General features: G+C 42.5%; 1 protein-coding gene across 1 annotated transcript; it reads left to right on the forward strand.

The window, feature by feature from the left end:
- Positions 1–9,918: 9,918 nt before the first annotated feature.
- LOC124057840 (myosin light chain 1, cardiac muscle-like) lies at positions 9,919–10,661 on the forward strand. The gene has a single exon (XM_046386414.1). The coding sequence runs from the start codon at positions 9,957–9,959 to the stop codon at positions 10,548–10,550; it is 594 nt and encodes a 197-aa protein (XP_046242370.1). The 5' UTR covers positions 9,919–9,956; the 3' UTR covers positions 10,551–10,661.
- Positions 10,662–12,443: the final 1,782 nt, after the last annotated feature.

Here is a 12,443-nt window from a genome sequence, read left to right on the forward strand (position 1 = left end):
GTTTCTGTCGGGTCTTGGTTCTTTGTCTTTTGGTTTTTGAGTCCTTGTGTCACGTTCCATGTGTGTCTTGTGTTTCCATGTATTATGTTCAAGGTTTTTGTCATGTCCTGTTTTATTTTGAAAAGCATCATTTCCCCTGTGTGTCCTGTTTTCAGGTAGCTTTGCTTTAAGTTTTCTTGATTGCTCTCTCCCTCCTAATGTGTGTCACCTGTGTCTCGTTGTCATGTCTATTTAGTCCTTGTCTTCCCAGCCACCTTTGTCTGAGCGTTAGCGTCCCCCCCCATTGTCTTCATGTTTTGCCAGGATGCCATGCCATGCCATGTTTTGCTTTGCCAGAGTTTTTCGTTGTTCCCATGACACAGTAAGTGTGAGCTTTTTTGAGTTTGCTTTGTTAAATAAAGACTTATTGTTTTTGGACCTCTACCTTGCATCCCTGCTTTTATTGACTCTGCGTTGGGGTTCAGCTTTTTCTGCTTTTTCAGCCAGGCGCTGTATTTGTGACAGTGTTTTAGTTTCCATGTATTATGTTCCAGGTTTTTGTCATGTCCTGTTTTATTTTGAAAGTGTCACTTCCTCTGGGTGTCTCTGTTTCATGTTTCTTTACTTCAGTTCATTTTGATTGCTTGCTCCTCTCTAATGTGTTGCACCTTTGTCTTGTTATCTTGTCTATTTAGTCATCGTCTTCCCGGTTGCTCTTTGTTGGTTTGTTGTTTTTGTCTGGATGCTGTGTTTTTTGTCTTCATACCAGGAATTGCCTTGTCTCATCACGCCACGTTTCATCACCACAGTTTTCTTTATCCTTTTGTCACAGTAAGATGTATAGCTTGATAGATAGATAGATATACTTTATTGATCCCAGGCAGGGAAATTACAGTGCAGCAGCAGCAATACACACAATAAGCTATACAAAATGTTAAAAATAGCAATATAAAAAAGTGGCAATACAAAGTATATATACAAGGCAATATTTAAAAAAAAAAAAAAAAAGTGTATGTACAACAAATAAACAGTGTAACGTGCAAAATAAAGTACAATGCAAGGTGTCAGTAGAATGTAAGGTCCAATGAACCGAGTGAGTAAAACATATAAAGTGTGTAGTGACTGTATGTTATGAGCAGAGTTGTTGTGTTGCTGTGTGTCTGCTGTGTGATGGAGGAGGTGCTGATCGTTGTCCACGATGGATAACAGTTTGTTCAGCGTCCTGCTCCCCACCACGGTCTCAACAGACTCCAGCCTGAGACTGAGCACAGAGCCAGCCCTCTTCATGATCTTATCAAGTCTGTTAGCGTCGCTGGCTCTGATGCTGCTGCCCCAACACACCACAGCAGAGAAAATGGCAACAGCAGACTGGTAGAAGATCGCCAACATCTTGCTGCACACATTGAAGGATCTCAGCTTCCTCAGGAAACAGTCTGCTCATCTGCTGCTCTGTCCTGCTCGGTGTGTCAAATGTTTAGTTATTCTTCCGCCTCCTTTAGTGATAATGGTATTTGTAGAAACTGTAACCTGTTGGTTAGGTTGGAGGCGAAGCTTAGGGATTTGGAATGCCGGCTCCGCACCATTGAAACCAAACCGCTAACTGCAGTTAGCCAGGCCCCGTTAGCCGGTGCGCCACATAGCTTAGCTGTTAGCTCTCCTCCGGCAACTCCCGAACAGCCGGGAAACTGGGGCCAGTGGGTGACTGTTCATAGAAGCATAGCTTCAGACCAAAGAACATCAAGTGCCACCAGCCACTTAACATTTCTAATAGGTATTCCCCACTCGGCGACACACCTGCTGAAGAGCCGGCTCTGATAATTGGAGACACTGTTTTGTGAAACGTTAAGCTAACGAAGCCGGTGACCGTAGTCTGCATTCCTGGGGCCAGAGTGGGCGACACTTCTCTGCGCTTCTCTTAGAGCAGTCACATGCCCAAAACTCCATAGAGATTGTGTTTGTTCCTTGTTTATTTAGACCTAAAATCAGAATCAGAAAGACTTTATTGCCATTGTAAGTGAAGAGGTTTCACATTACTAGGAAATTGTCTTGGTGATTGGTGCATACATAGAACGTAACATATAATAGAAGAATAAAATAAAATAAAATAAGGTAACACAAAATAAAATAAGATAAGTAGAATAAATATGTTTCTGGCGGTAGTCCAAAAGTGAGGTAGTGCAGGGTGGAGTATAGATGCTCTGGTCATGGAGGTGGGGTTGCAGCGATCTTTGACTCTTATTTATCCATCTTTACTAGACCAAACACAGGCTATGACTCATTTGAAAGCGTTGTTCTTAGTCTGTCTAATTCCACCTGTAGGACAGGTCAGCCAGTCTTATTTGCTGTACTGTACCGTCCTCCAGGCCCATATTTTGAATTCTTATCAGAATTTCCGGAGTTCCTGTCAAGCCTGGTCCTTAAATCAGATAAAGTTATAATTATTGGTGACTTTAACATTCACATAGATGTGGTTAATGATAGCTTGGCTACTGCATTCAATTCCATACTAGAAACAATTGGCTTCTGTCAATGTGTGCATGAACCCACTCACTGCTTCAACCACACCCTAGACCTTGTGTTAGCATATGGGATTGAAATTGAACACTTAACAGTCTCTACTCGGAATTCAGTTTTGTCTGACCACCATTTAATAACTTTTGATTTTCTTTTAGCCGATTGCACAAAACCGAGCAGAAGCACTCTCACTAGATGTCTGTCTGATAGTGCCATAGCCAAATTTAAGAAGCAGTTCTGTCGATTCTTAGTACAATACCCAGGCTCAGTGTGTCAGGGGACTCATGCACTACCCCTAGTTGCCATGACATTGATAACTTTGTTGATAGCATTGCAGGCTCACTGCACAGCACACTCAACCTAATTTCACCTCTATCTAAAAAGAATATAACTAGAAGAAGCTGTGCTCCAAGGTACACCCAGGAAACACGTGAGTTAAAGCAAAGATCACGACATATAGAGAAGAAATGGCATTCAACAAAAAAGGATGAATTCTATCGGGCCTGGCAAGATAGTCTGAAAACATACAAGGCAGCACTCCGTACAGCCAGAGCCAGTTATAACTCATCACTCATAGAAGAAAATAAGAACTGCCCCAGGTTTCTATTCAGCACTGTAGCCAGGCTGACCTAGAGTCATAACTGTATTGAGCAGTCCATTCCTCCACATCTCAGTAGCAGTGATTTCATGAACTTCTTTAATGAAAAAATTGTAACCATTAAAGATAACATTCAAGACCTCCTAGCATCGGCTGCCACAAATCTGTCTGTCAATGCAGCTGCATTAGAGATAACCACTAAGTCAGATACATACCTGGACTCATTTCTTCCTAACAACCATCAACAATTGGCTTCTATCATTTTCTCCTCTAAATCCACAACTTGTCTCTTAGATCCTATTCCTACTGGGCTACTTAAGGAAGTGTTCCCTTTACTTGACACCTCCTTACTAGACATTATTCATTTGTCCCTGACATCAGGCTATGTCCCACAGACTTTTAAAGTTGCTGTAATGAAACCTCTGCTAAAAAGGCCCACTCTTGATCCAGGAGTTTTAGCAAACTATAGGCCTATCTCCAACCTGGTCTTCACTTCAAAAATTTTGGAGAAAGTCGTTGCCAGTCAGCTGTGCAAGTATCTCCATAATAACGGGCTATTTGAAGTCTTTCAGTCAGGTTTTAGGGAACATCACAGCACAGAGACGGCACTAGTAGAAGTCACCAACGACCTGTTAATGGCCTCTGACCAGTGCTGTGTTTCAGTACTTGTCCTTCTGGACCTCAGTGCTGCATTTGATACTGTTAGATTCCAGATTCTTTTACAGAGACTAGAAAATCAAATTGGTATAAATGGAACTGCTTTAAGCTGGTTCAAGTCCTATCTGTCAGACAGACATCACTTGTATGTAAATCACAATTCGTCCATGCACACTAAGGTCAGCCATGGTGTTCCACAAGATTCTGTGCTTGGTCCTATTAACAATCTATATGCTCCCACTAGGCAATGTGATCAGAAAGCAAATAATAAATTTTCACTGTTATGCCGACGACACCCAACTGTATTTATCAATGAAGCCAGATGAAAGCAATCACCTAACACAACTGCGATCCTGTGTTGCAGATATTAAGTCCTGGATGACCCACAACTTTTTTCTGTTGAACTCAGACAAAACTGATGTTCTACTAGTTGGTCCAAAACACCTTAGACAATCTTTAGCTAATGATATAGCTTTTCATAAAGGACTAGCTAGGACCTGCTCCTAGCACCATTGTAAAGAACGTGGGTGTTAGATTCGATCAGGACTTGTCTTTCAACAATCAAATAAAGCAAATCTCTGAGGACTTCCACCTTCGTAACATTGCAAAAATCAGGCATGTCCTTTCCTTAGATGCTGCTGAGAAGCTCATCCGTGCTTTTGTTGCCCCCAGGCTGGATTACTGTAACCCTCTTTTGTCAGGATGCCCTAAAAAGTCCCTCAGGACTCTGCAGCTCATTCAGAACTCTGCAGCTCATGTCCTGACTCAGACTAAGAGGCGTGACCACATGTCACCTGTGCTGGCCTCTCTACATTGGCTCCCAATAAAATTTACAGTAGAATTTAAGATCCTCCTCCTGACCTACAAGCCGTGCATGACCTGGCACCATCATATATCACTGATCTCACTGAACCATATCAGCCCTCTGCTGCGTTCCTTAGATTCAGACTTACTGGTAACACCACGAATCTCCAAATGTAGACATGGAGCCAGGGCCTTCAGGTATCAATGGAACCAATTACCAGCCTCAGTTCGGACGGCAGACACCCTCTCTATGTTTAAGAGCAGACTTAAAACCAACCTTTTTGACAAAGCCTATAGTTAGGACTGTTCAGGCTTTGCCTGGACCAACCCCTAGTTATGCTGCTATAGGTTTAGATAGCTGGGGGAGATCCTTGGACACTGAGCTTTCAGAGCAGGGGGGCTTACTCATCACATCCCATCACAGGTACAGCACTAACTCGTCCTCTCCCCCGGAGCTCTTGTGCTCCATCTTTTCTCAGCGTTTCCGGAGTTTGTTGCTGAATCCAGAATCTCCTACCCCGCCCTCCTGAGGCCTGGTACCGCTGCTGGATCCTGAGCCCTCTATGGCCCTGCCTATTGCACCGATAGTGCTGCTGGATCCAGAACCTTCTCTATGGTCCTGCCCGGATCCTGCTGCTCCTGCTCTGCCTGTGCTCTCTATCCTCCCTGTCTCTCCTCTCTCCCTCTCCTTTTTCTCTTTATCTCCCTGTCTCTCCTCCCCCCTTCTCCTGTCTCTCTCCATCTCCCTGTCTCTCATCTCTCCCCTCTCCTGTCTCTCCCTCCCAGGCAGTTACAGCAAAAAGCCATCTACAGAGTCTGGTTCTGCTCGAGGTTTCTGCCTGTAAAAAGGAAGTTTTTCCTCTCCACTGTGGCCAAATGCTTACTCTGTGTGGGTTTTTGCCCTGAGACCAGTTTTTCTCTGATTCTCTTCTTTTTTTTGAATGTGTTCTTTACACACCTGTTAAGTGTCCTGAGATAACTGTGTTATGAATTGGCACTTCAAATAAAATTGAACTGAATTGAAGTTGAATCCCATTCTTGTACACAGCCGCGGAGTTTGATGTCCAATCTGTTGCCGATTACCACTCCCAGGTATCTGTAGCCCACCACCTCCCCCACCACCTCCCCCAAACCGTAGTGGCTGAGAAGGCGTCCTCTTCCTCCTGAAGTCGATCACCATCTCTTTGGTCTTGTTGACATTAAGTCTCAGGTGATTCTGTTCATCGGGGTTCAGCCCTTTTCACCAGTGCTACCCTTGACACAAATATGTTGAAATTTACTGAACAGGAAAGAGAAAGCTGGGAACAGGGTCAGGGTTCACCCTCAGAAAGAGCCCTATGTATAGCCTGAATGGGCTGTAATGTAATGCAAAATCTGTGATCTGTGTTTCTACCAGGTTTCTGTCAGAAAGCACACATTATGAAGAATGAAAAATGGAGGTGGTGTGGTGCTGTGGGTTACTGGGTTGTAAGATGAATCTATCTGCCAGGAAACTGTAGTCTAAATCCTGTGGTGAGAGATTTTTATTTTTAGTTCACTTTTCATTCATGGTTTGGTTACATTTAGGCATCAAAACCACTTGGTTAGGAAAACAACATGTTGAGTGGACTGGTTATAGTTTTTTTGCCTGAGTCCAGAAAAAGGCCAGACTCATTGCCACAGACCCCACCCACCCGGGCAACAAACTGTTTGTACCGCTTCCATCAGGAAAGCAGTACAGGAACATTAAAATCAGCACAAACAGACTCAGGGACAGCTTCTTTCCCAGAGCTGTTAAAGCAATAACCCCCCTACAGTGAAACACTCACATCCCACCCCCCTACAGGACTTCACGCATACACTCTCCCCCGTCTATCTGCATACACACACACAGCATACCATAGACTGGCACTAAGTGCACTTTATTTCCCTCACTTGTATTTTGTATTTTATATTTTTATATTTTTCTGCACAGAATCTGCCCAAAATTTATGCTTGCATAATGACATCAGCATCAGGGTACTGAGGTGGACACTGTGGACTGCTACAAGTATCTAGGGGTCCACATAGACAATAAATTGGACTGGACAATCAACACCAATGCCCTCTACAAGAAAAGGCAGAGTCGCCTTTTCCTCCTGAGGAAACTCAGATCTTTTAATGCTGCAGATGTTTTACCATGCAGTGGTCTCCAGTGGGGCAGCAGGGTGAAGACAGCTGGTGCCAACAGGCTCGATAAGCTCATCAGGAGAGCTGGCTCTGTGCTGGGAGTGGAACTGCAGTCTCTGGCAGAGGTGTCTGAGCAGAGGATGCTGAGGAAACTGCTCAACATCCTCAACAACAAGTCCCACCTCCTGCAGGCCACACTGGAATCCCACCGCAGCACCTTCAGTCGCAGACTGAGACCACCGAGGTGCTCCAGAGAACGTCACAGGAAGTCGTTCCTCCCTGTGGCTATCAAACTCTTCAACTCATCCCTTTTCCCCACATAGGACAATAATAATTTATCCTGCACTACTATCTACACTTTAAGATTGTATCGGCACCTTATCCGCCGTTACCTATGTCATGTAAATACTTATTTTTTTATAGTACTCAGTTATTTTTATATTACTCTGCTATTTTATATTTTGTGATTACTTGACACTTTCGTTTGCCTCTTTGTACTGCAACCCTGGCACAACAATTCCCTGCGGGATCAATAAAGTTCTTATCTTATGACAATAACGACTCTTGATTCTTGATTCTTGATTGACAGACAGTCTGTGGATGGTCTTTGAGTTACATTTGAGTAAAATTTAACACTACTTTTACTTCAGTGTAATATTCTCTTTACACCTCTGGGGGAACTGAATTGAATGTATTTCCTGTTTATCAGACCACAAACGAGACGAGAACTAACTGGGAAACTAGTTGCTTCCTACCACTGGATGCAGTCAGTTCTTTAATTAACTTCTCGACATGACAGCAACCGAGGAGGCAACTTTCACCATACAAAAGACGTTCGTAAAAAGTCCCCTACGAAACAATAACCAACATTGTCTCCATCAGCAGATACTACCAACAACTACACCTACTGACACAGCTACACCTAGTGTGAGTTTATGTTTGTGTGGGTCATCATACTGAACTTAATATTTGTTTGGAGCATCTTCCATGATGAACACAACACACCTGGTCAGGACTGGTCAGAATCGGTGTACTCGGTGAAGTTTATATTCCACTTCCGCTCCGGATGGAGGTTAATGTGGCAGCAGCACAAACAGAGTCAAGGTATAGGGAGCAGTTTAGCCAAAACCACTGTGTGTGTCTGTGTGTTTGTGTGTCTGTGTATCTGTCTGTCAGACAGAGATGTGGAGATGGTCTTTGATGATGAGTTCAGATCAAAGATCTGTGTATACATCTTCAGCAGAACTGAATCTAACCACAGTCATCTGTTATAACTGATAACTGATGAACCAGTCAGTGATCAATGCAAACTCAAACTTTGTTGTTCAATGTGTTTATTGACCCCTTATTAACTCTTTATGACCAGTTTATGAATATTTGTGAGACATGCTGTGTTTCCGTCTGTTCACTGTGTGTATCCTGTATATTTATGTGTTGGCATTCCTCAGCTTCACTGTGTGTTATTACAATTCATTCTCACAGCCAAAAGCTGTAACCTCAGAAGAGCACATTGTGGGTAAAGGTCATATTTAAAAAAAAGAATTAGACGTAATACTTTATTATCCGAAATGATTTTTTATGTATCAGTTGGTCACAGTTTAAAAAAAATACGCAATTGAACAACATAAAGGTATAGTTCACCCAAATCTATAAAGGCAGTGTTCATCTGTGCTGTCATCTTAATTCAAGTTAAATTTTGTGCAGCACACCATCAGCTCTGACATTTAAAGACTGAAGGACTCAGTGTACGATGGACAATGGCTGACCTTACCACAGCAAAGAATGTTAATGACACCATGTGTGGCAACGCCTCAGGAGATAAAGACCCTGAAATAGACTGAGGAGAGAGAAAGACCAGCCATGTGTGTCCAAATGCTATGAACATCATTGCTTAGCATGTGAATATCTGTCACAGTGGGATTGGATCATGATCATCTCATCTCCATGAGCAGTACTTAATTTGGTATTTTCATTTTATTCTCCTTGTACATCACCACATCTCAAAGGTGAATATTTTTACTGGCCTGCAGTCTGACAGCTTAAGTTCATGTCCAGATGAAAACCCTGAGTGTCCAGATGTGTTGATGCAGAATGTCTGAAATAAACTGAATAAATAAACTGAAAGATGAAGATGAAAATCCTCCTCCTCCTCCTCCTCCTCCTCCAGTTGAATCAGCTTTTTAAAAACCCTGACAACAGGCTGTTTGTTTGAGCTCAGGAACCTGTTTGGAGGTCCTGGTTCTCCCAGAACAGCCAGACTCCAAACACATGAGGATCTGATAGAACATGATGCTCTGCCGGAGATTAAAGCAGTGAACAGGACAGAAAGGAGCTCACATGTGCTCCAACATCCACACAGGGAAACAGGAAGATACTATTTATATACTCTGCACTTTTCTCCTTTCTTGGTCGGGAATACTGCATGTGCAATTGTCTGTAGAAACAAGAATTTCCCTCCAGGGATTAATAAAGGAATTCTGATTCTGATTCTGATACTGGACAGTGACTGACCAATCAGACTATTTTACAACAAGAGCCAGCATTAATCCAGTGGTGGCAGAGGACACCATCGGCCCATCAGGAGCGGTAACCATTTATAGACCAATGGAAGAGCCACCAAAAGCTCAGAAACTTCTCCAAGGACACTTCAGCCAGGGTTTGAACCACCATCCTTCTAATTGGTGGACAACCGCTCTAACTTCTGAGCCATGGCCACCCACTGACAGGGAACATTTTCCTGCACTGTGACTTTCCTTACACTGAGTACTCTATGTACATGTTGACAATAACACTTATATAGTTTTACGTCAGTAAGACTTTGAATGCAGGATTTTCACATGTGGGGTATTTTCCACAGTGTACATGAGTAAAGAAAAGAAGTAAAGAAAGTAAAGAATGAAATACTTCCACTGTTGAGTTGAGGGAGAAAACATTAATTTTGTTTTGACAGTTTTTTAGAAATTCTGTTCATTTGGATGCAGCCTAACTAAAGAATGTTCTGTAGTTTCTTGTTGGTTCCTGCAGGTCTGCCTCAGGCCTTTCCAGAGGCTGATACTGATGGTTCTGTAAGCATCTTATCTTCTGCCTCTTATCATCTCTTTTAGTGTTTCTATTCCAGTTTTCTTCCATCTTTGGTCAGCTGTTCTCTCCTATCTCTCTCTCTCTCCTCTCTGTCATTCTCTCCTGCCTCACTTGCCCCACGTCAGGCTGGTATAAAGCACCCGAAACCTTAGTCTCCATCTGTCCAGTCTGCAGTATGGCCCCGAAGAAAGTGGAACCAAAGAAGACAGAGGTGAAGAAGGTGGAGGCGAAGAAGGAGGAACCACCTCCACCTCCCAAACCTGTGGAGCCAGAGTCCAAACCTCCTGAGGTGGACCTCAAAAGCATTGTGGTGGAGTTCACCCCTGACCAGATTGAAGAGTTCAGAGATGCTTTCACGCTGTTTGATGAGACACCCACAGGTGAGATGAAGATCACCTTTGCTCAGTGTGGAGATGTCATGCGAGCACTCGGCCACAACCCCACCAACGAGGAGGTGATGAAACTGCTGGGGAGGCCAAAGGCAGAGGAGCTGCATGTCAAGCTGCTGGACTTTGACACCTTCTTGCCCATGCTGCAGCATGTGGCTCGCTCCAAAGAGCAGGGCACTTTTGAGGATTTTGTGGAGGGTCTGAGGGTATTTGACAAAGAGGGAAACGGCACGGTGATGGGGGCCGAGCTCCGCCACGTCCTCTCTACACTGGGAGAGAAGATGACGGAGGACGAGGTGGACAGGCTGATGGTGGGACAGGAAGATGCCAATGGACACATCAATTACACTGAGTTTGTCAAACATATCCTGGCTGGGTAGAAAACACAGAAAGGCTGCTGTTTTGATGGACTGAGGTTCTGTCTGTCTCTGCTGTATTAAATGCGTGTTTCCACGCAGCCTACGTCTCTAATAAAATGTCTTCAGTCCCTCCTTAGTGTTTGTTTCAGTGAGTTATTAACTGCTTGTTGCAAAGTGCAGGAAACAGAAGACGTGGATAGATTAAGTTACTAAAGTTACACTGAGTGAAGAGAAGGCGCCAACATAGATGGAAGGTTGTACATAACAAAAACTGATGCTTATTTATGAACACAGGGTTTGACTGGTGGGACACAGAAACAGTGACAAACATCATCCACTTGGTGGTTTGTGTTCAACTACACTGAATTTGAACCAATCAATGAGCTGTAAAATCAATGCAAGCTGTTTTCTGTATTTTAAGACCTTTAACTGTTGGCTCCATTGACCTCAGTATTAACACCTATATGAACTGCACCTCTCTGTGGGCCATTTGAAGCATCTTTAATGAGGGTGTTAATGACATCACTACCACAGGGCTGTCAACTCTGTTTTCTACTCTTTCCCGTAGTGTCAAACATTTGCTTTACATTGGAGGGAGAGTTGCTGTGAAACTGCTTTTATTTTGGTTATAAAACATAATATGAAAACAATCAGCTGGAAAACTTTATAGTGTTCAGTCTGCAGCTCTTCTGTGAAAGTTGAAAATGTGGAATGAGGTGTTGCTGTCTATTTGGGTCTCTGGTGGACTTAATTCACTCACTGGCCATTTGACTTTAACAGTCATAAGTCAATAAGCAGTCTTACAAATTGATGTTAAATTTAATGAATTAAATTAAACCTACTTGTGTCTAAGCTGCCCGATGGTTTAAACTAACTGTTGATCAAAAATCTGTCAGCTCAGCACTCAACTTTCAACTACACCTGTTTAATAATCTTCTGTTACAGTAACAACAGCCTGCTTCTCTAACACACACAGTTCACCAACTTCTATTACAAGAACCTCTAAAAACTCAGTAAGAAAAACACTTTTCAAAAATCAGTTCTGACATTTAAACACTTCTGCTGGTTCTACTCACAGGTTTAATGTGCGCATTTAAACATGAATAAAACAAGCAGTTGTTCAGGCTCTCATATCTCATGCTGGGGCATTCGTCAACATGTTTGGCAGGTAAAATGTTTAATATGTTCGCTGATTAGCTAATGTTAGTATGCTAACACTCTGATATAATTTATTCTGTAGGTATCAGGTCAAAACCAAATTAAAATGTTCGCCTGATGATGGTGCTAGATGAAAAGTCAGAGGGTCATCAAAGTTCCAGTTCATCCTGAGAGGAACATGAATATTGGAACCATCCTCCATCACAGTCCATCACAGATATGTTTAATTTTGAACAGTGAAAGTGACCAGGACTCGAAAGTTGTAGATGTTGACATGGTGGCGTTTTTCTTTTTTTGGGTAGTCAGCCTGCAGAGAGTTCATAGAGTTTTATAACATTTCAACAGCTTCAGATTCAATAATTCAACTGTTTAATTTTGTCTGTAGATGTTGAACAGATTATCTATAGAGGATAAATTCATCAGCATACATACTGAATTATGTAGCCGAACCTGAACTGCTCACTCATATTATACAAATGTCCATGAATTTATCTAAAAATATTTTTTAAAAATTAGTCAGCCATTTCATTGAGCATTGTAATGTTCAACTTTATAAATGTTCAAACTACGGCTGACCATGAGAACATGTTAAATCTGTTATCACTGTGAACATTCACTCCAGAACTTACACTAACATATTTCTACACTAATCAAACATTTTTTTGCTTTCACATTAATGTCAATAAATGTTCTCAGAAGTTGTGACAGCTTAATCTTTCCATTCAACAAATGTTAAAAAAAATACTTGTACTAAAG

This window comes from Scatophagus argus, chromosome 4 (genome assembly GCF_020382885.2).
Source record: "Scatophagus argus isolate fScaArg1 chromosome 4, fScaArg1.pri, whole genome shotgun sequence".
NCBI classification, from domain to species: domain Eukaryota; kingdom Metazoa; phylum Chordata; class Actinopteri; family Scatophagidae; genus Scatophagus; species Scatophagus argus.